We start from the raw sequence: 26,898 nt of genomic DNA, 5'->3' as shown, positions 1-26,898 counted from the left end.
ATATCAAATTCAAGCTCAATCAATTAGCAAGCATTTATAGAGAGGCTACTTTATGCTGGAGACTGGGAATAGAAAGACCAAAATGAAAGCATTTCTGCCCTCAAAGAGCTTATATTCTATTGGGAAGGAGGACATGTACATATGTCTACAACAGTAGACACATATACAATTTTATGCAAAATGGATGCATGATGAGGTAATTTGGGTCAGGATTCATTCATTTATTTATTTAAAACTTTATTCTACCATGTGCGAAACATTGTGTGAAATGCTTGGGAAAATTCAAAATTCAAAGATATGATTCCTACCCTCAGAGAAATTACAGTTTAGTACAGGGATAATATGGAGACAAAGGAATTTATTACATATATGATATATACATTAGAAGAATGCAAAACAAAATCCTAAAGACCCAAAGTCATTACTAAGGGAGATCAAAGAAGGTTTCATGGAGGAGATAACATTTGGGCTTTAATACACTCAATGGGCTTCCTAATGATAAGAAGAGGGAATAATGGGAAAGGGGGAAAAACTGGGCAAAGACACAGAAAATGTTTGGAAAACATGGTGGACAACTTAGAATGAAGTTGAGGACACATAGAGGGTAGTTATAGGCAATGAAAGTTATAGACTAGAAACATAAGAGGATAATAGGTTCTTAAAATGATTGGGAAGTAATAAGGGATCCACTGAAGATTTCTGAGCAGAAGCATTGCATAACCAGATCTATGTATAGGAAAGATTCTGGGAGAAATATGGAGGAATTAGAGAAGGGAATGAATGGAAATGGCAAGATCTTTCAGAAAGCTCTTACATAGATTAGGAATTGGTAATAAGAGACCTTTCTAGAGGGCAGATGTTCATCTTTCATATCAAAGAAGACCAAAAGCATCATGGAGTGGTATTTTGACTTGTGCATGAAATGAATTTGTGAGGCACAAAGTCATCAGTGTCTCTTCCAGAGTCATTGATGTCCAGTAAGACAAATATCAAGATGTCTGCTGATGGCCTGGAATGCAGTGGATGACCTTGGCATCTTCAATGTCTGACCAATTCCTAAGTGCTTCACAGGATCTACTTTAACTGCCTTCATGAGCATTGGAACAAGTTTTTCTCATCTGCCAGTCTTTACATGGTTGGGATAGCCATCCCCCCAACTCACTGACAAGTTTGAAGCCTGTCTATTATCCTCAACCTGGTTTAGACTGTATACCAAGACATTTTTATCGAGATATGGCTGCTTTAAGTGCTATAGCTTCTTGGAGCCACAAGTGAGAGTTGGGTGATGGATGGATTCCAAAGATGGATGAGTGGTCCTGGAAAGGATTCATCAGGCCCTCACACCAGAGGAACTAGTCCTCCAAGGACACTGCATAAATCCCTAGAAAACAATTAATGCAAATAGAAAGGAAGGATAATCTTCAAGGCTCTACTCTAGACTTTTTTTCTCTCCACCCTCTCTGGGTGATTTCATTAGCTCCTGTGGTTTAAAATATGATCTCTGTGTAAGAAGACTCACAAATCCAACCAACTATATTCCTTTTCTCGAACATTTAACACAGTATCTGGAACATAGTAGGTATTTAATAAATGTTTATTGTCTGACTGAAAATGCTACATCACCAATTAGACATCTTCAATTGATTGACCTGTAGATATCGCAAGTTCAACATGTGTAAAATGGAACTAATTCTCATTCTTCCCCAAACCAGTCCCTCCCCTAAACTTCCTAATATCCTACTATCCTTCTAGTAATTCAAGTTCACAAATTTGGAGCCATTCATGACCCTTCTTTTCTCCTTCACTTAATTGACCCATATATAAGCTATCAAGACTTGTCAATTCTATCCATACACAAAGAATTTTATGTGTTTACACTTTATATCTATCCCCTTCTTTCCACTCATTTCTCTGGACCAGATCCCTATCACCTCATACCTAAATTAAATACAATCCCTTTGAGATTACTTTCTACCTTTTCTGTATTTTATATCTTCTAGTATATAGTCATTTCTATGTTGTCTTCCTTTTTGGAATGTGAACTTCTTGAGAACCATGATAGCATCTATGCCTTTCTTTATATTTCCAGTTCTTAGCAGAATCTGACACATAATGAATGAATAACAAGTTTTTATTGACTGATTTGTAGTTTTCAACCTTTCTAAATAGAAGGACGTCCTTCTATTTAGGCCATCCTCGCACAGTTGACAAAATAGTCTTTTTAAAATACAAGTCTCAAGAGGTCACTCCCTACCCAATAACTTTCAGTGGCTCTCTAATTACTCTAGTATAAAATAAAAGCTTTCTCAGTTTTTCATTGAACATTCTTTAAAATCTAGATCCAATTGACCTTCTACATGTATTTCACATTGATCATTCTTATACACTCTACATTCCATCCAAACTGACCTACCTGTTTTTTCCTGCACCCCACATTATACCTTTGCCTACATTATTTCTACCTCTTAGAATTCCTAACTTCACTCAAAGTTCAGCCCATATTGGTGAAGGGAAAAGAACAAGCATTTGTTAAAAACCTATTATTACCAGGCACTGTGCCAAGTAGACTACAAATATTATCTCCTTTAGTCCTCATGACAATCCTGGGAGATAAGTGTTATTATTATCCCCATTTTGCAGTTGAGGAAAATGAGGCAGGCAGAAATCAAGTGACCTTTAAAAGGTCAAACAGCTAGTAAAACAGATGATGAGGCTGGCTTTTTCAGTTCTTCTAGTTATTAATGTGTTCTTATTCCTCAAATTACCTTATATTTATATAACTGGGTCCATGTTTTAACTTACCAGTAACATTTAACCTCCTTGAGAGCAGGGACTATTTCTTCCTATTGACTTTTTATTCCAAGTATCCTAAATAAAAACACTCAATAAATATTTGCTGGATTAAATGTTGCAGAGTTGGACTCAACAGGACTTAGTAATTGAGTCTGAGAAATAATTGGATGCCCCCCAATGAACAAGTGGTCAAAAGGTATAAGTAAATAATTCTCAGAAGATGAATTGAAAAGTCTCAAGAATCATATGAAAAATTGCTCCAAGTTGCTAAAAAGAGAAATGCAAATTAAAACAACTCTGAGGTTTTACCTCACATCTAGCAAAATGGGAAAAAATAGCAAAAGATTAAAAGAGTTCACATTGGAAAAGCTGGACACACTAAGGCACTATCAGTGAATTGTGAATTGTTCTAACTATTCTGAAAAGCAATTTGGAATTATTCTAAGAAAGGCAATTAAGATATTCATATTCACTCATTATTACTATACAAGTTCAAGGAAATCGAAGATAAAAAGAACTGTCCCATATATACCAAAATATCCATTGTGGCACATTTTGTTGTAGCAAAGAACTACAAACAAAGTAGGGGGCCATTATTTGGGGAATAAGTAAAAAAAAGGCAAAAAATGATAAATATTAAGAAATTAGAAAAACATGGAAATATATGTGTAGATGCATGTGAAAAGGAAAGATCTGATATAAACAAAATGAGTAGAATAGTATATACAATGACTGTAACCATGCAAACAGAAAAAAACAAAAAACATGAAATTGAATGCATATGATTATAATGACTAAGATTGGCCTTGAAGAGAAAATGACATAATATACTTTCCTCTGTTCATTGTAGAAGAAGAGGACTATGAGTGTGAAATATTATAGAAGAAAAATGTTTAATTGTTTTGTTTAACTGAGGGTTTTTTGTTCTTTTTTTAATGACTCATTGGATAGGATGGGGAGATATATTCAGATAAAGTGCAATATAAAAATAAAACTGTAAAAAAAATTTAACATGAAAAGATAATTGGATGGATGTCTGTGACACTGTTATATTTTTCAAAGCAAAGACTTGTTGTACCTAACAATAAGGCTGAATTAGATGAATGTAATTCTTAGGTTGAGGTTTTTCTATAGAAATGTAATAATAAAACTTAAGGCAACTGTGAAAATATGACCCTGTTCAATTAGTGACTGGAGAAGAGTCTAATAAGGATATGTAACATAATCACTACCTGTCCCATTTGGTTTTGCTTGAAAGTTTTTTTTTATAATATATAAACAGCTTAATCTTAGTGTTTTTCTCAAACTGAAATTTACTAATCCATTAAAATTAAAGCTTTTACATCTTTATCATCTAACATCTTCATCATATCCCTTGAAGATATCCTTATATCATTCAGAAAAGATGTAATACTACATGGACATAATCTTATTTGTGATTAAATAATTAATCTGATTAAACCAGTAAGCAAGAAGATGGTGAGTCTAAGAACTGATTTTCTATAGTCAGAAAATGGTCAGAACAATAAAAATCAAAACAACAGAGTCCCACATACTTTGAAATGGTTTTTAAAAGCATCCAGTCTATAGATCCAATCAAGAAAAGAAGGACCCCAAGCATAAAGGTAGGATATAAAGATGTGGTTAAAGCCAGTAACTAAGAATAAGGCCTTAGCTGTTCCTTTGTTTGAGAAATGTCAATAGGAGATTAAGGTTTAGCCAGGGTGAAAAATAAGGCAAGGCACAGCATAAGGATACAAGATTCAGTGAAGAAAAATTTCACCTTGGAGTCCCGGGTCCTACTGTCTGATGAATCAGAGTCCTTAATCTTTTTTTGTATGTCATTGGCTTCTTTGGTAGTTGGGATGAAATTTATAGATCTATTCTTTGAATAAAGTTTTTAAATGCACAAAAGCTATAGAATTATAAAGAAAATGAATTATATTGAAATTCAGTTATCAAAATATTGGAGGGAGGAAAATCAAGTTCATGAACCCCATATCAAGAACCCCTGGGATTCTAAAGTAATAGTTTAAAATAACAGCCCATCAGAAATGTAAATGATGGAGGGAGAAAGGTAGAGAACTTCTAGGAATTATAATAACAAATATTAAATAATAAATACTTGTTGTCTTGTATAGAGAAGGGTAAGGGAAATAGCTTTAGGAGATATATAGGAAATTATCATTTTTGACTAGTTAATTGGGAAACAAGAACATTATATTCACTGGTTCATGGTCAGCAAGAGTAGGATAAAAGGGAAAAATGTCAGAAGCCCACAGTATGGCATAATGGACAAGGTTCTGAACATGGAATCAGGAAGAACTAGATTTAATTGCCATCTCAGATTGCCAGAGATGAAAACCTCAGTTTTCATGCATAAAATGGAGAAAATAACAATCTCAAGAGACACAGGATAGAGATGTCTTAGAGTCAGAATACCTGATATCTGACACATATTGCCTCTATAACTAGAGACTAAACCTCTCAGTGCCCCCATATAATTTTTTGCCCCCATGTAACTTTCTAAGCCCATGTTGCCAGCATAGGTACCCATCTACATTAACAAAGGTAGTTTCTTATACCAATGAAATCAGAAGTATCATGCAAAAGAAAAAATTGATAGTCTCCATTTCAAATATTCTTGTGAGGATCAAATGAGATGATATATTTAAAGCACTTTTCAAACCATAACACTAGATATAAAAGTCACTCTAGCATATCCAATATATTTTCACTTCTTGATTTGTACTTTCATATCTCTGATATTATATCCTCTTCTCTTCACCTTCACAGCTTCCATCCTCATTATACATCTTTATTGTACATCCTCATTGCCTCATACCTGGATTATTACAATAGCCTTCTGGCTGGTCTCCCTACCTCAAGTCTCTTCCCATTCTAATATGTCCTCTCTTCAAGCTCCAAAATAATCTTCCTCAAGTTTGTCTGACTATGTCACACTTTCCATATCTACTCACACTTAATAGATTTCAGTGGCTCCCTATTGCCTCTAGAATCAATCAAATATTGTTTGGCAATTAAATACCTTCACCAATCAGTCCTTTCCTATTTTTCCACTCTTCTTAGACTTTATTCCTTTCAATATACTCTTTTTTAGCTTTTTATTTTCAAAATACAGGCATAGTTTTCAATATTTGCATTTACAAAACCTTATGTTCCAAATTTTTCTTCCTCTCTTCCACCTAACTCCTCCCTTAGACAGCAAGTGCAATTTTTCTAAATATATTTCCATATTTAACATGCTGCACAAGAAAAATCATATCAAAAAGGAAAAAATGAGAAAGAAAACAAAAAGCAAGCAAACAATAACAGCAAAAAATGAAAATACTATCTTGTGACCCACATTCAGTCCCCACAGTCTTCTCTCTGAATGCAGATGGCTCTTTCCATCACAAATCTACTCTATATTCTCTTGATCCAGTGACAATTAACCTCTTTGCTTTTCCTTTCTCTCCCAACTCCCTGCTTGTTTTTGCTATCTGTTCCTCACTCCTGGAATGTTCTCCTTCTTCCTCCTGGTTTCCCAAGATTCCCTCAAGATTCAGCTCAAATCCTACCTTTTGCAGGACTTTCATACTTCCATCTCACTTTCATATTAGCACTTCCCCTCTGATATTACTTTCCATGTACATGTTTGTACAATTTGATTTGGTTTTTTTGAGGAGCACAGACAGTGTTTTTCCCTTTATTTGTATTCCTAGTACTTAACACAATATTTGGCACATAGTAAGTACTTAATAATTTTTTTTTTAGTTGACTAAATAACTGAACTAACATTAAGAACAAGACATACTTGAAGGGGGAGGGTGGAAGAACAAGAAATGCAAAGACAGCCAAGAAATAGTAAGGCTTACTTTCTGTAACTGGTCTGTTGAGTTCTAAGAACTTTAATTTATTGTCAATCTTACTCTTTAAAAAAAAATCTGTTGCCACCCACCCTCCGAACTCCACATGCTAATGCTTTCTCTATAATGCTTGATAATTGTTTTTAGATACTGAGGATGGTGAAGGGCTACTTCTTAGGGGAAAGGATGGAAAAGACTCAGCATTCTCCTCTGAAGAGTCAGCAGCATTTCTAGGAACCCAATAAAAAGAGGGACAGTGGTTGATAAAATGAAATTTGAAGTGACTATCAGGGAGCTGTCTTGGGATTAACTGTTGCAGCAAAGAAATACCATCACTTGGCAAAGAGTCACAGGGAAGTATGGGTGGCATTATCTCTCCCAATGCACTCATCCCTGATAATCAAACAAGAATTTTCAAAACTGCACTTTTAACAATTTATTAACAGAAATCTGAGGACCTATTTTTACATACTCAATCATAAGAGGTAAACAGAGGCAATTCAAATATATATATTGAAAAGGTATATTCCACCTCTTTCCCCCATAGCTTTTCCCATAAAATAAGTATAGAGCAAGAAAAATAGTGATTTTTTTATTCTTAATCATTCTACATTTCTAAAGGGGAAAGAGAAAAACATATTTTTAACATATTTAATAAAACAATTAAAAAGGTTCACATTAAAATTTCCAAATACATTTCAATCACATTATCACATAATCAAACATCACAGAAACAAAGTAGATTAATATTACCATCAGCCCTATACCTTATGTCAGTAACACCATCATCCACGTGCCTATACACCTGAAACAAGTAAAACTTTATGAGGAGCCAAGTAGTAAAAAATTTAATTTTATTTGTTTTATGGCCTGTGCCATAGAAAGCAAAACAGAATGGACTGGTGCCTCTTTGATTCTTATGTTCAAAGCTGCCATATATGCAAAGTTATGCGATAGGTGGCTTGTGTCAGCCTCCTTTTATCGATGGAGAAACAGGGCATATAAGAGTTAAGTAGCTTGCCTGTAGACACTACAGGGACAGGGACTGGAACCATGATTATATGAGTTCAGGGAATTTCCAGATGAAGAAAATTTCTTTACCAATTTCAGTACCTCATCTGTGATTTAAAGTCTTAGAAACTGTTCTAGAATCATCAGAGGTCAAGTGTTTTGGCCTGGATCATAGATTAGCAAGAACATAGACCTAAGTCATGGTGGATCCAAGATCAGATTTCCATCTCTTACAGCAAGCTGTCTGCAAATAGACAGAATGAATCTTCAACATTCTGTGTGACCTACAGAAGTGCCTTTCCACAAGTTCAAAACAGTATGTTGATAGAATAAAGGACATTATACCAGATTCCACAGGGAATGAGAAAATATTTGATATAGTCCCTCAAGGAGCTGACAATGCCTTAGTCCCAAAATTTATTTAGTTATCAAGATCATGATGGAGAAGCAGGGGATATAGCATAGGTCCCATAGCTCAATACATCAAAAGCAGAGCATCTGCCAAATACTTTCTTTGAGGCAATCAGATTAATAATTTAGCCAGGATCACATAACTACTAAATGCCTGGTTCAGATTTAAACTCAGATCCCCCTGGCTTCAGGGCCTGTGTTTTAGCCATTGTCCCATGCCATATACTTTCTTCTTCATAGTAAAGTCTAACCTTTCAATGCTTTAGTTAAGTGATTTTCTAGGTTACCCTAAAAATCAGTGACAGAGAAAGGGGATATAATCTAAGTCTCTAGCACTGTGTGACTAATTTCTTCAAGGACTACAGTTAGAATTACATCACCTGTGTCATTGCATTCTTTCCTTGGAGAATGGAGGTAGACCCTTTGGGTCACAGTACAACTTTTCAGTTGTTATCATTATCGCTCTGTTATCAGACACATACACAGATAAATCTGGATCTCTGCAAAATCCCTAGCCTTATGATTGAAGCCCCCCATGGGGACGCAAATAAGGTATGGACATTGAATAAAGGTATAAGCAACTCTTATAAGTTATAAGTTATATAAATTCTTTCCTTCCATGTCAAAAAGGTCACCAGAGATTGACTAGAATAAGCTACTGCAATGAATGACAGAAGCATTGATATCATGCACTGGTGTTGTGCATGAGGTAAGTGTTATAAGTGCTTCATCTTTCAGAAATTCAATCTCTTCAATTAGTTAAAGTCACTGCTAGGTTGGACCAAGGATTTACAGAGTCATCTTTTCTTAGCTGTGCCAAGGAGATACAAGACACACTTCTATAAGCACAGGTCAAGTGGAGCACTCTCCCCAATATGAGGCTTTTGTGAATTCCCCAGTTGTTCATGTCCTCTGTCTCTTAGAAATACTGTTGATTTCTTGGTTTTGCCTGTCTGTGTATGTGTGCTGAAATACTCTCAATAGAATATAAGCTCCTTTGGGCAAGGACTATTATTTTTGTCTCTTTTTTTATCGTCAGCAACTAGCACAGTATTTGGCACACAGTAGGTACTTAAAATGCTCACTGAATTAGGAAGAATAAGATTCATTGGAAATATTACTATCCCAAACCCCTAAAATATTTTTGAAGATACAAAAAGTGATCCAAATATTAAGCAAACTCAACTTGGCTATAAGTAAATAGGACACAAAGAAATGGGAACATTTCACTTTTTTAGGAAAAGTTCAATTTAACTCTTCCCCTCCTATTTATCAAAGTCATTGTAACTGTTGAAATGAAAGATCATAAGTCACAAGGTAACCATTATTATAGACATAGAGCTTGTGGTCAAGGGGGTTGTAGTTGATACTCTGTATTTTCTCTAGCTTTTTGTCCATGATGATACTCAGTCTGCCCTCTTTCCTAGTGTTTGTGTCATAGTAGTAAAAAATCTCCTCCTCTCTGGTGTTCATAGGTCGAACGGCATATAGAACCCCACATACAATGAAAGCATTGGTGACAGATGGCTTGTACTGCATGGTTTGCCAAGTGTTTAGCACCTCAAGTGAAGTGTCATTGATTCTGCTAATCACAATGTTACCAGTGCTGGCTTCAGTTGAATAGATAGCCCACAGTCCACTTTCATCCACAGACAAGTCTATATCTTGCCAATTGACTCCAGCATAGGAAAAGCGGTTGTTATAAACGGCATTGGGAAGAGTCTTTCTCAGAGTAATACTGTTGGTGTTTAAGTCAAGCTTGGCAATGTCACGTGTGGAACGATAGTTGAAGTACATGAAGTTGTTGTAAACGACCATACCACTGCCTTCTCCATACATGATTCGAAAGTTTTGGGCGGGTCGGTAGAGCAGCAAGTCATCCAGAGAGTTGTAAAGTCGATAATACTCTAAATACCTTCCATCTGTGTTCAGGGGGGCCACCCAGTAGAGGGTTTTCTCCGGATTTCGTGGGGTATAATCTTTCCCCCAGGCTCCATAAATATAGGAAGCCCCTCTCCAGTTTAGCTGAACAATGAAAGGTTTACTGATATTCACCACACCTCCATGCCCACAGCTTCCTATATCCAAAAAAGAAAATAAGAGGAAACTTTTTAGAACTAAAGAATCCAAATGTTATAACATTCAAACAACCAGAAGAAGTCATGAATGATCTGTAGAGATTTAATGATAGTAGTCTGGACTCTCAGAGGAGAGATAAAAATCTCAATTCTATTTCAGTTTCTGAGGCTGACTTGCTTAATTTTTCCTAAAAATTAATCCTCCACTATGTTAGAAAAAGGAATAGAGACCAAACCTATAATTTATTGGAAAAGGAAACTCCTTCTACCAAATGCAAACCAGCATCTTCTCTGCAACAAATAGTCTTAGAGCACTGAGAAGTGTGTCCAAAAATAGGTTTTCCTAGCTTTGTTTAATCACTATGCCGAGCTGCCTCTGCATCATTAGGTAAATAGAGATCATTCAGCTTGTACCCAATGTTCTTTATTTCCTAGGATGGTATTTCACAACTTTTCTTCTGGGATATTTGTTTATTTATTTACAAAAATAGGAACTAAAGCAGGAAAACATATAACATGATATAAGGGAAAGAATGCTATATCTAAAATCAGGGAAAACCTGAATCCAAAACTCAGCATTGGCACTTAGTAGTTCTGTGACTGTGGTCAAGTCACTTAAAGGAAGAAGAGGGCAACAAGCATTTATTAACCATTAACTCTGTGTTAATCACTATGCTAAGCACTGTACAAATAGTTCTTCATTTGATTCTTGCTATAACCCTAAGAGTAAGTTTATTATTATCCCCATTTTACAATTGAGAAAACTGAGGGAAGCAGAGCTTAAATGTCATTAAATGGCACACCTCTAGGAAGTGTCTGAGGCTGGATTTGAACTTAGGTCTCCCTGACTCTTAGCTCAGCACTCACTACTCCACTTAGCTGCTTCAACTAACTACTCAGTCTCAATTTTCCATCTATAAAAGGGGAATGATATTCACACTATGAAGGTGTAATGAAAAAAGCACTTTGGAAACCTGAAAGCCTTGTGTAAATGAGCTCCATCCCTAAGGAAAATTAGGCAGTGATGATTTTGTCCTCAACATCTTCCAGACTCCTACCCTCTCCCAAATAAACTGTCAACCATTCCTTAATAAACTGTTAGCTAATGACAAGTTAAGACTCCTCTTCTTTCAGGAAGTATTTGCCTCCTAAGAAGGAATCTTAAAAACTGATGAAAATTAACCTTTTAATTCTGGCTTTTCTGGTCCCCTAAAACAGTCAATGGGAAAGAAATGTAATTACAATACCTAACATTAATATAGTTCTTTAAAGTCTGCAAAAGGTGATATCTACATTGTCTCATATCTGAGGTCCCCCTAACAGCCCTGTGAAGTGGGTAGGATAGTTATTATTGATCCCATTTGACAGTTGAAGAAACTGAGGTTCCTTGGAATAGAAACATGAAAGTGATGTGGCTGACACATAACAAGTACACGTCAGAATCCAGATTTGAACTCAGATCTAGCACCTTAACTATTATGGCAGATTTCCTCCATATTTAAGCAGAGGAGCTTGACCAGTGTCCTTTAATAACTTCACTGACATAACCACTTACACCACATATTTTGGAAGGCCATTATCATCATTAGAGAGTCCTGCTGATCCTTTTGGATATAGTAGAAACAAACCGAAGCTTTGTCATTCGGATCTTAACACAACAAATCTACCACAAAAGACCCCAGAATCAATGATCTAGCCCATCCGTGGGAAAACACCCTATCTCTAACATGTGGATAAATGATTCAGGGTAGGCATCTGGCCCTCCTCATTGCTCTCATTCTGTAATGACTGCCAATCCAAATAGCTCATGAGCTATAAAGAGAACAGAATTCTGCCAGTATTTTTGCAATAACAATCCAAGTAGTTTACTACCCAGTTTCTGAAAAACATTTCAGAGTTTCTCTTAGAAAGAATGAAAGGGGGGGATACCTAGCGAGGTGGCTTATCACATAACATAGCAAATCCAATTTCAAAAACATTTGAGGTCATTCGCCCTCTTCTCTCTCTTTCTCTCTCTAAGCTACACAGAGCAAAGCAAGAGGGGGAGGGTAGAGGGAGGGGGTGGCAGGGAGAAGAGCCAGAGTTACTCATTGTACATTGGCTTAAGTGCATGGGGGAGATCAGTGAAGCTTACCAAGCCCATAAGGAGAGTAGGAGCCAAGAGCACAGATCCAATGACTTGCCTAAGATTAGTACTGGGGAAAAAATCCCAGCTTTTGTCTCTGAATTTCTGTCACTGACTTCAACAGAGGACAGTCCCACATTCTTGGTTTCTCAAGGACTGCTCAAAGGTGAAACTATTACAAGAAATCTTTCCTTTATTTTTCAAATGTGGCTGCATTTTTGTTCCAGAATTAAGTACGTGTCCCTTAAATGTTCCCATAAATCTGCAACTGGGTGAGAAAACCTACCAACCATTACAGCAGGTAGAGAAATGAAACCATTCTGTACCCAACCTCAAATAATTTTGCATATCATTAAGCTGAACACAGTCATGGGTTTATTTTAATAATGCATGTCCCGTTTCATAAATAAAAAAGTGTGTTCAGCCAAGAGACTGCTTTCCACCAAAGAAATAATAAATAAAATTATAAATTATTATTTCTTCCCCTAAAAGTGATCTCTCAGATGAATGCTTGTTTGCTTTTGTTTATGAAACAATGCATGAATTATTAAAATAAAGTTAGCAGTGTGTTCAGTTTAATGATAACAGAAACTGTGTTGAGATTCCATGTGCTATAAACTGACTTTCCTGTTTGAAATCTCTTCCAGAGCATTTATTTATTAAATTACACTAGACCGAGTAGTAGTGAGCAAGGTTATTTTTTATCTTTGTCTGATCAAAAGAATTCACAATTATTTACTCCCCACCCAACTTTCCTGATGGAACCTTGGGAAGGAAATATCCCAAACAAGTAGTGCCATGTTCTTTTTGAAAAGATGATAAAGCAGTTCTTATTCAGACACTTCCATGAAGCTCTAGGTTTTTAAGTAATTCAGCTTTCACAGGCCCAAATTCTAAACTGTGGAAGATTTGGTGTGTGTCTTGGAAAACAATTGGAATGATTCGTCATTCCAAAATGAAGACATTTCACAAGTAAGTCTCATGCATGTATAATGAACCTATATGTGATGTTCATTACCTTATTCAAAAAGCATTTATTAATTAGCTACTATGTGTCAAGTAGGCATTAGGGGAACAAAAATGAGACCCCTCAAAGAGCTTACATTCTATATGGGGGTGGAAGGAAAACAGCATCTAAGTTTCCATGTAAACATGATACAATTTAAGTTTCCAGACATATAAACATAGAATATATATACCCAGAAATAGTAATACCAAGAGGATAGGGCCCTTGAAGCAACTCAGTTTTATATTTACAACATTCCTATGAAATGGATAGGGTAGGAATTATTACCTTCATGTAATTTATGAAGAAATTAAAATTTACATAGCTAAGTCACTTCCTCAAGGTTACAGTCACAGAGGTAAGATTAAAACCTATTCTTCTGGAAGATGCCTTTTCTACTATACTATGCTGTTTAACAATTGCCCTGGAATTATTATTGTCTTCCCTTTAAATCTATTCATCTCGCTATTCCTTTATTTTATCCCTCCTTCAGTGGCAAATAACATGAAGAAGAATGGATCTTTGTGTCCTAGATTATATGGATAATGGATAGAGAAAAAGTAGTAGTAACTGTCCCACTAGGGACTCAACTAGCAAATTCCAATTGAGTAATGCATAATCTTCCTCCCTTCCTTCCCTTTTTCCTTCCTTCTTTCCTTCCTTTTCTTCTTTCCTTCTTTTCTTCTTTCCTTCCTTGCTTCCTCCCTCCTTCTCTTTCTTTCTCTCTCCCTCTCTCCTTTCCTTCCTTCCTTTCTTCTTTTCTTTTATTTCCATTCCCTTCCTCCCTCCTTCTCATAGGGAATCATGTCTTTACTTATGGGTCCTCTGACCACGAATATAAATTTTGATTGCTGAAACCTTGCAAAATATCTTGGAGTTTATGGGCTAGATTTCTTTAAGGACCTTTCTTTAAATCCGAATCACTTTGGCTTTCATTGATTGACTAACAATAAGTCCCAATCCAAGCTTCACTTGGTCATTGTTTGGGCCCTGATGATTTAAAGTGAATATAAATATAAACGATTTCTGTTTTAGCTAGAAGCCCTGAGGATCTTCACCTCCCAGATTGATTTTTTTTTCCTTGGAACTAGGAATAAGAGGCCATTCTTTATCTCATTTTTTTATCTAATCTTAATCATGGAATTGCATTGAATTTGCATTATCTCAGTCAAACTGAAACTTGTTAAAGACCTTAGCTTAAAAATGCCAAGGTTTCCCAACTGCTTCTGGGACCATCTCCAGTCATCTTGATCTATATCTTGCCACTAGACCCAAATGGCTCTAGAGAAAAGAGGGAGCTGGTAACTGCACAGTCCTCCCTCACTTAAATTCAGTTTATTTGCAAGTCATGACATCACCTTCCTGATGTCATGGTACTCTTTGAAAACAAATGATTTGTCAACAACAACAATACCTATAGTCTATGGTGAACAGAGAACTGGTCCCACACTATAGAAAGAGCAATTGTGATGGTTCACAGAAGGGAAAGCTATGCCAGACTCTCCCTGACTTATGGTCACCTCGCAGAAATAACAGGAAACATCAACCAGAAAGTGCACCATTGCTTTACAATCTTACCTTCATTTCCACCCTCACCTTTTACTCAAGGCTGAAGAAGCAACTTTTATCTCATTGCTCGGAATATTCTCACATTCCTCTGTCAACTCCTTCTTTAATTCCAAAATCTTAAAAACACCATTCCTCTTTCCTTCTTATCTCTAACCCAACTTTCTTCATTTCTTCCACTTTACACTTCCTGCTCAAAAAAACATTCTATTCCTGCCTCACCTACTAAGAACATGACCAGTTTTGCATTGTTCCAATACTACAAAAGATTTGGGACCAACAACAGCAAGATTATTCTTTGTAGGGGTCTATACTGCCAAGATAGAACATCTAAGAACTAGCTAGTTGTTAGATTTGATTTGTTTGTGACATGGGGAATAGGTGTTCTAGTCCTAAGGTCAAGAAAACCTGAAAATCAGACATTTCCTAGTTTTGTGTGACTCTGGGCAAGAATCTTAACCTTTGTGGATTTAGTATTTAGATCACCTACTTCCCAAGGTTGTTGTAAGGATCAAATGACACAATATTTGTAAAGCATTTTGCAAATCTTAAAGTGCTACAGAAATACTAGCTATTATTACTGTTATTATTGTTTCCCTCAGAAACCAAACCAGTCTAAAAGTGCATGACAACCATCAATCAATGAAAGCTATTATAAATACTTTCAAATTCACCCCCTTTGGGGCAATTAGATGCCACAGCAACAGCTCCAGGAGTCAGGAGGACCTGGAGTCAAATCTGGCTTCAGACTCTTAAGACTTACTAGCTGTGTGATCCTGTGCAAGTCATTTAACCACAATCACCTGGCAACAACAACTACAAATTCACTTCTTAACTTTATGTTATAGATTGGAAAGAACTCTGCCTATAGATTCTGAGACCATGGGTTTGAAACCTGACTGCTATTTCTGACTTATATGACCTTGAGCAGATTTTACTAACCTCCATCTTGTTACCAATTAAATAAGTTCTATGCGATTCTCTCCAGCTCTAAATCTTAATGATCCTTATAAATTCTGGGGAAACTTTGGGAGAAATTCTTTTCTTTTATATAGATAAAGGAAAATGAGAAGTTTCTTCCCTCTCCATTAGAAATTGATAAGATTAGCCACCTGTACATTAGATTTAAGATTAGAAGACCTAAGTTTGTATATATCTCCTCTTTCTCATCTGTTTCTTATTACAATGTGATCTTGTTCAAGTCATTTAACAGTAAGAGCCTTTATATCCTCGTCTAGACAGACTTTGATATCTCATAAGATACTTTCTGACTCTTAATATTATGATTCTATTAATTTTTCATAGGACCAGTCACATAAGACCATAGTGCCATGGCTTTCTATCCACGTGTAATCCAGGTAGTCAGATTTAATTGTTTGTTTGTATACATCTCTAAATTTGCTGGACAGCTTTTCAGCACTCTGTAAAAGAACTTGAAAAGCCATAATTCAGAAATGATTTGTGAAAACTCAACTGTGGCTATTTTAAAAGTGCTGTGGTTAATGGCATTTTCTAAAATGCCATTTTCAGATATCTGCAGAGAAGCATCCTCTAATCTTAGATCTACTATTAATGCTATCAGCTATTAATGCCATACACTGTTAATACTAATACTATCCAGACCTCATAATAATCTCCCATGGGCAGGTCACTTAACCTTATCTGGCAAGCAGAGAATACTATTGACTTATGATATTAACTAAATTTAAATGTCCATAGCTATCAAATTCTAGATAAAAACTAAAGAAAATCAGGACAGCTGGATACACAGCTTCAGGCTGAATCCTTCTCTAGTTTCTTGGCTTCCAGGAAGTTCATCCTTTCCCTTTTAGAGATTAGCTTTACCAGAGCATTAATCAATCAATATTCATTAAGCATCTACTATATGTCCAGCACTGTGCTAAGTATAGAATCAAAAAGATTTAGAGTTTAAAGAGACCTTAAAGATCATTTCATTCACACACACACACACACACACACACACACACACACACACACATACCCCTCACAAATAAGCAAATTGACTTACAGAAAAGTAACATGATATGCCTTAGGGCACACAGGTATTCAAACCAAGCCTTCTGATGACAAATCTAGCACTCTTTCCACTGGATCATATTGCCTCCCCATGACTGAATTCTATCATTAGAGCTTCCAATCTAGTCTCGCCTGGATGTAGTCACTTAGATTCGGCAATAGGAAGATATAGTCAGTTGGGTTTTTGGGCAGGCACAGAATTAATGGGGATAAGGCCAATTATCTTGGTTCAGAGGGTTCTGTGAAATGGAGCAGAAAAGAAGGATGCTGTTTGCAGCAAAAATAAATGATAGTATGCTTGGTATGATGCTGTAAATATATTGACTGAATCTGAGTTCTGGATGGGACAAGAGCTGGAAATTTGTAGCTGCAGGGAAGGAAAAATGGAGCCCAGAATTCTTTTATAGCTGACACTTGCGAATAGGTTTCCTTACTCTGTGCAGCTTTGCAGTGAAAAGTCAGACAGGCCAGATTTTAGAGTCCTATAATCGGGAGTAACTTTAATTAAAGTCTCCACAGGCTCACAACTTTGTGGTGCCTGGGGATTTTCCAAGCTCTCTCAATTCTGCATTATCAAGCAAACCAAACAGAAAAGGAGTGAGAGAAAGAAATTGATTTTAAAAACATGACAAAAAGTCAGTTTAATATAAACATCATAAATATAATATGAACAAAACCTGGAGAGTAGCCAAGTGGCTTGGCAGGAATTCAGGTATGTCCAAGGTTGTTGGGAAAGTGAAAGAAAATCTGGGATCAATTTGCTCAAACAACCCAGCTCAGCTTGGGGTGTTATTCAAAGTCTATGTGTGGGGACCCAAGAGAGAACCCTGAAAAAACACAATCGAGAAATTGACCATGCTTTATTTCTGGCCTGACTATTAAGGAATAATGGCTCCTTCTTTCTTGAGTCACTGACTCTTGATAACCCAAGTAAATGAAAGGTTGATATGATGTACTGAAGGGACTCAGGAGACCTAGATTCTGATCCCAATCTTAAGTGTAATTATCTGTGTCACTTTGAGCAAGTCATTCAACCTCTAAAAAGCTCTGTTTTCTTATCTACATATAGAGTTAGACTAAATTGCCTCTGAGGTTCATTCCAACTCCAAAAATGTTGTGTCTAAGGTTTTCTTAGTAATTTTCAAATGCTGGAATAATCTGTTCCACTGGGGAACCTTTCTGAAGTTAAGAGGGAAGAAAAAAAAACACCACCTTTCTATTTCCAGAAGCAAAGATCAATTCCTCTATTCGCAGACTTGAATTTATCCCCATGGAAACCATAAGGAGATGTCATGCATAGGTCTAGGCAATAACTACTGGTAGACAAACACATGTTTTTGGAGTCAGAGAATGTAGGTCTGAATTCAAGCTCGGCTCTTTCTAATCAATTAATTAATTAACAAGCAACTATTATACATATCATAAATTTCTAGGTGTCAAATGTGGGAAAGACACTTAATCTTTTAACATCTCAATTTCCTCTTCTCTATAATAATGGGGTGAGACTAGATGATATCAAAGTCCTTTCCAGTGCTAAAAGTTATCATCCTTTAAGGTTAATTAAAAAACAAGAACATTTCACCTCACTAACAAGGAAAAATTCATCCTCAGTTAGGCCCATAAGTGAAGGAAAAGACATTTTCCCAATTCTCCCAATTCTGCATCACATATTGGTCTCTAATCAGCTATAAGAAGGCTTGGAAGGGATACTGAGTGATTCTTCTACTTGGCACAAAACTGAAAGGATTGTAACCATGACACACTTTTTAGGTGAGATCTTCTATAGAAGACTGACACCTGGCCATGTAGCACAAAGTAAGGGCTTGAAAGAAAATTGACTGTAGGCAATAAAAATCAATAAAAATGGAAAGCACTGAGAAAGTCAATGCAATGATCCTCACTGTTATCAGATGCAGCCTTCCTCTGTCGTTGATACAGCTAGAAAGGATTGGTGACAGTGCTGTTAGCTCATACCCATTTATTTAGCTTGTCTAGAGAATGCATTGAGTGCATTGGAAGCTAGCACCGTCTGGTTCACAGAAGGCTTTTTCATTTCATTCTCTAGGTCAACAATTTTAGGCCTATTTCTTTAAAGAGAGACCAAATTCCATCCCTTCTCTGGACAAAAAGGTCCAGTACTTCCCTACTGCCTTTCAAAGTTCAAACCTCTCTGACTGATGAATAACTGTCCACAAACCAGTGCCAGCTATATCTCTTTCTCTTCCACTGAGTCAGAGGAAGTATGGTATGTGGTAAGAGTTCTGTACTGGGGATTCAAGAAAACTAGCTCCCTAAGACTCCACTTATGGAGAAAATACAAATCTGTGAGAGGCATTTTGCTGACCCAAAAATTTCTTATATCAATCAAATATTAATCCAGTTCCTATCCCTATCCCTCCATTGGAAAGTTCAAATGAGATAATGTGTGCAAAGCATGATGTCATGCATTGAGTACAATATTGATGTCAGTTTTTTTTTTTTTTTTTACTTCTTGCTTCTAGCCAGCAGAAAATTCTGTTTCTCAGATTTTTCTACACCTTCCAGCTTCCATATCTTTGCTAGTTGAATTTCCTGATCATTCTGATAGCCAATAACCTCTTCTGGGAACTAGCCCAGTACTTTGTTTAGCTCTTTCTCTGGTGCATTTACAGCATACTCTCTTGTATATGCATTCACAGTTTCCTTATCATTTCTATCAATCAAGTTGGGTATCTCTTCATATCTAAAACTACATTTCTTTCATTACTGTGCTCTGCATATAAGAGATGCCTAATAAATACATTGTTGATAAGATTGACTTTTAAACATCTACTCTTTGCACACTATTCTCTGTCCAAGGTACTCTGTGGTTTACAAAAAGCAAAATATTACTTTTTGCTCTCCAAGAATGCATTCCCTATTTTTAAAAAGGCAAAATTCCTAGCTATAATCCAAAATAGCAACAATTCAAGTTACCAAATAATAAGTGTAGTATGAGTGGTACAAACAAACAAAAATGCTAAGAATTCAGAAGGGTCAGAGATCATTTCAGACTGGGAGTAATCATGAGAGTGATTAGATTTATGCTGAGCTTTGAGTAGGATTTCAATGAGCAGAAACACAAGGGGAGGGTATTCCAAGTGAGCAATTTGGTTCAATTCATGCTAGCTGAATTTTAAAAAGCCATTTACAAAAATCTAATAAAAAATGAAATCCAGATGGACAAAAAAATAGGTTTTTTTCCTAAGGCCTTGGTGGTGGATTTGAGGGATTGCTCTAGCCCAGGAAGCTGAGCTCTGCTGATATCATGTCCATCAGGACATAATTAGCCCAGTAAGGAAACTATTGCAATAGTTTCAGGCATGAATCACAGAATCCCAGTCCAAGTTAAAAGGGAAATTAGAAGCCATCTGGTCCAAACTGGACCTAAACAGTCATTGCCTCAACAACCTTCTGACAAGTGATCATCCAGCCTCTGCTTGAAGACCTCTAGTGATAGGGTTCTTACTGTCCATGGAGGCTGTCCATTAGATTTTATAGTTCTCTTTGTTAAGATTTTTTTTTCTTGTAACATTAAAGCCAAGATCTGTCTCTTCACAAGTTCTGCCTATTACTCCTATTCCTGCCTTCTGGGGACAAGCAAACTTAGTTTAATCTCTTTTCCAGGTGACAGCCCTTGAAAGGTTTGAAGGCTGTAAGCATGCCCTTCTATCCACTCTCCAAATGTGCTCTTCTCTAGGCTATATATGTCCAATTACTTTAATTGATCTTTACAGGGCATTGTCTTCAGTGTCCTCACCATTCTGGTTATCCTTCTTTGGACATGTTCCAAATGTCAATGGCATTCCTTAGACAGTGATTCCTGGAACTAAAATTTGCTCTCCATATAACAGGTACTTAATAGATGCATTGTTGATAAAATTGACTCTTAAATACATACTCTTTGTATACTCTATATTCAAGGAGCTCTATGGTTTACAAAGACCAAAATACTAGTTTTGCCTTCCAAGACTATGTTCTCTGTTTTTTTTAAAGACAAAATTCATAGATATAATCTAAAATAGCAACAATTCAAGTCATCAAATAGCAAGTGTCTTACAAGAGGTACAAAAGAAAAATGCTAGAAATTTAGAAGGGTCAGAGATCATTTCAGACTGAGGCAATCATGAGGATGACTGGATTTATGCCAAGTTTTGAAGGATGAGTAGGATTTCAATGAGCAGAAATGCTAAAATGTGTTCTGAATAGGGTCAGTTTCCTTAGTTTTTTATAAGCACTGTCAATTATTTATCATTTCATTCTACACATAATGTTATCATATATAATTCTTTTACTCTTTGAAGGAACTCTATTAAATGTACTCTTATAATCTGGTATGTGGCAGTTGTATAGTAAAAACTATAGAGGGAATAGGGGAAAAAAAGCTAAAATTGAACATCAGGTTTTGATGGCACTGAGAGAAATAAAGTAGAAGGATATCAGTGATAAGGTCTAGCAAATCTTTGAATCTAAAAAGTCAGTCAGGCTCAGAGACCAAACAATTCATGAAACTTAGAACCATGAACTAGAACTTAAAGGTCATCAGAGATTATAATATAATAAAGGAAGAAGTCCTGGACCAAGACCAAAAGTGCCTTGGCTCAGCTCTGGAAAGAAGCTGATTCCCTAAGAAGTTAATTTAATCATCAAAGCCTATAGCCTAGGATACCATCCTTAATACAGGATACTTATAATTAGACAACATTTTATGCCTAAATTTTTCACTTCCACTCTGAATCCTTTTCTATTAGTCCTTAACTCTTAGTTATTCTCTCTACATATTCTCTCTATATATACTTTAATCTCCCAACATTGATGTCAATATGGATTCATTTTATCAAATTCTAAAGCCAAACGTAAGCTGAGATATCTGCTTCCTAATTGATCTCTCTGCTTCCAAACTCTCTCCTTTCCAATCCAGCCTCCTCGCAGCTGCCAAAACAAAAAAATTCCCCTAAAGCACAAATTTGAACATGTCATTAACCTGCTTAAAATCCTTCAGTGCTTCCATATTGTCCTATTTTCCTTGTTCCCAGAAGGCAATGGGTAGAAGATGCAAAATCGCAAATAGATGTTTAATGTAAGGGGAGATATCTATTTAAATTAGAGATATCAAAAACTGGAACCTTGGGAAACAGAGATTCTTCCTGCCTTCAAGCTTTAAAGGAAAGGATAGATGACCACTTATAGGGAATTTGGGGAGGGGAGGGATACTTTTCAGGGTGATGTGAAATGGGTGTCCCTTTCAATTTTCAAATTCTATGATTCTCATAAAATACAAACTTCTCACTTCTCCAAATGACTCGACTCTACTTTTCCATCTCAATTCCACATTATTCCACATTTGTACACTTGATGTACAGCCAGGCTAGATTGTCATGTGTTTCACAAATTCAGTCTCCCATCTCCTACATTCAAGAATTCATCCAAACCATCTGCAGTGCCCAGAAAGTACTTCCTCCTGTTTCTAAGATTCCTTATCTTCCTTCAAGACTCAGTCTATTGAGATTCAAAAGCAGACTACAAAAGGTTGGGGTTGCAAACAAGTGTAGAGAAGTGTCTCAAAAGACTTTGCAGACTTGAACCCATCTCCAAGTCAAGGGGCAAAGTTTATTGTAATTGTAATACCAATTGAAGCAGGCTAAATTCCCAGAGAAGTTAGCAAGGAACCAGGAGCAAGAAGATAAAATTACAGGAAAAGATTGAGAGATCTGGTTCTTCATGCCACTGATATGCTAATTTCATGACTTAGAGGTAGAATTGAGGAGTAGTTTGGTATGCACCTCACAAATTTGTCTCAGAAATCCTGTTATCACTGACCAACAGATTGCTATCTGGCAGTCAGCAATGTTCATGGGATTATAGTATAGTATTCCTAAAGCCAGAAGACTTTAGGATCATTGACAAACAGATTGTTAGAACAAAAGCATTTCTAAATTTTGGGAGCATCAGGATTACGGCATTATTTCTCCTAGAAGCTGCACCCCATCAACTCCAGTTGCCACATCCTTAGAACTTTCCTAGTTGTTAGTATTAAATCCCCCAAATCTCCTATTTATTTGTCTCCAGTTGTGTTGCATCTCCCCTACCCAAATGTAAACTCCCTGAGGTCAGAAACTATTGTGTTGTTCTCTTTCTAGCCCCAGCAAACAGCACAGTGTCTTTCACGCTGCAAAAGGAGCTTAATAAATGTGTGTTGTATGGAACTGAAGAAAATAAAACCAATCCAATGTGTTGGCACCTTTCACAGAAGAGTCCCCTGGTGTGTATTATGTAGAACTATGTGGAAAGGAGATTTAAAATAATGAGAACAAACCCCTGTAGGGAACACTGGAGGAAGGTGAAATCCTATCCCTTTTTGACTTCAGCAATCCACTTATTCTGCTTTCCTACATCAAGAATGCAATCCACCAAGGTGTCTGAGTACTTTGGCAGATTTATAATTACATATTTTTTGTCTTCCTGATTCTTCAGTGTCAAAAAACCTCCGCATTCTCCCCCATTTCCTCACCTCTTTGACCCTGACCAAGTGGTAAATCAAAGAATGCTTACCAGGTGGGATAAAGGGATCTGTATTGTTTTGACCTCTAAACTCTTCACACTCCTTCAGTCTATTCTTCAGGGCCACAATTTCCCGACGGATTGCAAGGATATTGTTTTTATCTAGTGACTCCAACTCCTGCACCAGGAGAGTCATATTCCTGATCTGAGGAAATAAAAATTCAGAGTGACTTTATATTATTGTGCAATTTCTTTCATAAACATTTGGGGGATGAATTTGTCATTTAGTGAAACATTGCCAGAGAATACACCAGAGGGCTTGTGAATGGTTTCATTTGGAAGAATACATTTTATGGGTTAGCGTGAATGCCTGTCAGATTTCAGGCAAATGTGTGTGACAAGAAGAAAATGGCAAAGATTTTAACAGCTTTAATAATAGACTGTAGCCTCTTTCAGAACATCTACACATGTCCATTAAAGTTCATTTCTAATAACATGCCCCTATAAACACGTGCTTATTCATTCTATCTTATAATTATGTTTCTAATGAATGTTAAAGCTCTCTGTACACTTCAAGTTCAAAAGTGTGTATTAAGAATTGTGAATTTTTCTATTGGTGACTTTTTTATTAATGTCCTGGTTAATATTCATTATTAGACTATAATACTATAAAATAGTCTATCTTCAAAGACCAGAAATGACCTCACCAAAATGTATTCTCCAAATATTATTTTAAGGGTGGTAGCAAATGGTGGAGTGCAAAGTTATAAAAGGATCTAAGGGACAAAACCACATTTTAAAAAATAGACCAGATTATATTATTCTGCATTTCAGTTCTTTAGCAACTGAACGCAACAAATAAAAGCATTTCTAGGTAGGATTAGAGAATTGAGTCCAGACAAGAGAAGGTCTCAGCTGTTTGATTTGGCATGATATGCAAGATTTAATTATATGTGGGTCACACCCATTTTAAAGAAGGAGGAAGACCAATTTTATTCTGAAACCCTGTTGTAATTATTATAACAACAATGATATTAATGAAAATGAATTGTTAATATCTAGTGTTTTGTAATTTTTTAAGTGTCTATACAAAAATTCTTTCATTCAGCCCCACATTTTGCAGATGACAAAAACTGGGATTCAGAAAGGTTAGAGGTCGTTTTCAAGTCCAATAATCTTCCCATTGCCCCACCAGGTGATGTTTGATTCATGTGATCAACCTCACATCAATTCAAATAAGCAAAAATCTTTCTGATCAGGATCCATGTAGTTACAGTCATGTTTTTATTCAATAGAGATAGTTTTTTTTTTAATTATTTGAGAACTTGGAGAATCTTGTGGACTAAACAATGAGCTATGAATAAGAAACAGTATTAGCCAAGAAGCACTTGGGACCTAAACTGGATCATAGCTCAGGATTGTTATTTGTCCTTCATTCTCATTCATTCTTCATTCTCAAAGAGGACCATGAGATCAGGGAGGTGATGTTATGATTTGCAAGTGAATTGGATTTAAGTAAGGGAAGGCTATGAACGGTCACCAGCCTCACTTTCCCCTCCAGAGTCACCTGGATCCAGTGGCAAGACATAGAACAGATTGCCTGGAAATGGTACCAATATGCAATGGAAGACCTTTTAAAATTAAGGTCTTTAACGGGTTTCAGTTTGACATGAGGCAACATCCAGTCTTTGATTAAGGCTAGGTTATCATTAAAACAGTTCAGGGTAACAACCTTGACAAAATCATGAGATGCATTCAAGCAGATTTGAGTAAGAACAGGAAAGAGAATTTGGCAAGAGAGCAAAAATAAAATGTAAATGAAGTGAGGAAATGGACATGTTGTTCAAGAACATGATAAAAGAACTATATGTATCAAGTGGGAACTCATTGATCAGTTCATTCGTTTATTGGATAAATTTTGGTAGAGATTCTATTAAGCACTATGGGAGAGACAAAGATCAATTAAGACATGAATTAAAGCATCGTGACTGTCTCCAGAAATTTATTCTGAAGTCCTATGGAAACACAGAAGCAAGAGAAATTCATTTCCAGTCGGAAAATCTACAAGAAATCATAAAGTAGATGGTATGTGATCTGGGATTTGAAAAACATGTAGGATTTCTTACCTTCAGGGATGGGAATGGGAAAAAGACAAGATAGTACTTTCTAGGCCAAATGGTATGGAAAAGTTGAGTGAAAAGCTAATTATCCATGCAATAATCTTTCTAAAACGCTATGAAAGTGTATGCATAAAAGAATGTGATCTCCCACAGCATAAAAAGATTATAGTATGAAACCACTGTCCACAAAATATGCAGTTTAAATTATTTTTCCAGTAGAAGTGATGGACAGGTCTGCCTGATAATAGCATACATATGCAAGATGTTTAATTCCCAACTTCTCTTGATGTTATGGCCCCTAACCATGGAATAGCTCAAAAATACATGGAATACTGAAATAAACAATCTATTTAGAACAGATGACTTGGCTTTAAATCCCAGCCCTGCTACTTATTCCCTGTAGGATTGAGAACAAATTGCTTCACTTCTTTAAATCTATCTCTTCATTTATAAAATGAAAGAGTTGAAACAGATGACCTTTAGGATCTTTTCTAGTTCTGAATCCTATGGTTCAGAGAAAATAGTGAAGTTGTGGGCTGCACAGAATGAAAAAATTGGTGGGGGTGAGGTTCTTATTGCAAATCACTGAATAAAGGCAAGAAGATAGACTAAAGTGGGAGAAGACAAAACTCTTTCCTGCTTGACTAGCTTTTGTTCCAGCCCATCGTTTTGTTTATATGCTAAGCAAAGAAAATTTGGAGAGGAAGATGATCCTCGCTGCCTTAATCTCTGAGCAGTCATGTGGTGTTTGGGGGTGATTCAGTTTCACAATTCTGCATTTAACAGGAGTTATCTATAATTTTCCAATCCCAAGTCAGTTGAGTTGACATAAACTTCAGAAAAAAAGAGTCAGAATAGCAAAATAGATTTGCTCTTTTTCTAGGGAATTTGGCTTGATTTGATTTGATACCTTAGTCAGGTATAGTGGCTCATTACCTTGGATATGACCTAAAAGTTCTCCAGCTTATGTTCTAGTCATTGCACTTCAGTAGATGGGAGCAGACAGTTTTGAAGGGCTAAAGCTTAGCATGCCAGAGAATATCTAGTTGACTGCAAGACTAGCAAAGATGTCCAGCAGATACTATGAGATGAAGAAGAGAAATTAACAATGATGAGAAGAGATGTGATTCCCCCAAAAATGACATTCACTCAACAGAGAACAGAGATATAATAATACCTAAAAGAGGGCAATTCAATGACATCCCTTGGGAGCATTAATACCTTTGTGGGGTTGGAGGTATATTGCCTCAGCATCCAGACCCTACTTATTGTAGCTTGTGTACTTTTATGAATATAACTTGACCATTCAGATTCTCTTTATGTTCATGTCCTTCTTCACATGGGTGTCCTTCACAAATGTACC

The 26,898-nt window shown here is 36.3% G+C and overlaps 1 protein-coding gene across 1 annotated transcript in view; it reads right to left on the bottom strand.

The window, feature by feature from the left end:
- Positions 1 to 7,083: 7,083 nt before the first annotated feature.
- OLFM4 (olfactomedin 4) overlaps positions 7,084 to 26,898 on the bottom strand; it is a 38,381-nt gene continuing 18,566 nt past the window's right edge. The window contains exons 4-5 of the mRNA XM_051983885.1: positions 23,467 to 23,620; positions 7,084 to 10,162 (exon numbers count right to left, since the gene is read on the bottom strand). Coding sequence (XP_051839845.1) covers positions 9,363 to 10,162; positions 23,467 to 23,620 — 954 coding nt within the window. The 3' untranslated portion in view covers positions 7,084 to 9,362. The remainder of the gene's footprint in view (positions 10,163 to 23,466; positions 23,621 to 26,898) is intronic.

This window comes from Antechinus flavipes, chromosome 3, assembly GCF_016432865.1.
Source record: "Antechinus flavipes isolate AdamAnt ecotype Samford, QLD, Australia chromosome 3, AdamAnt_v2, whole genome shotgun sequence".
Taxonomy (NCBI): Eukaryota; Metazoa; Chordata; class Mammalia; order Dasyuromorphia; family Dasyuridae; genus Antechinus; species Antechinus flavipes.
The sequence above is the reverse complement of the archived record's forward strand: the minus strand, read 5'-3'. Positions and strand labels throughout refer to the sequence as shown.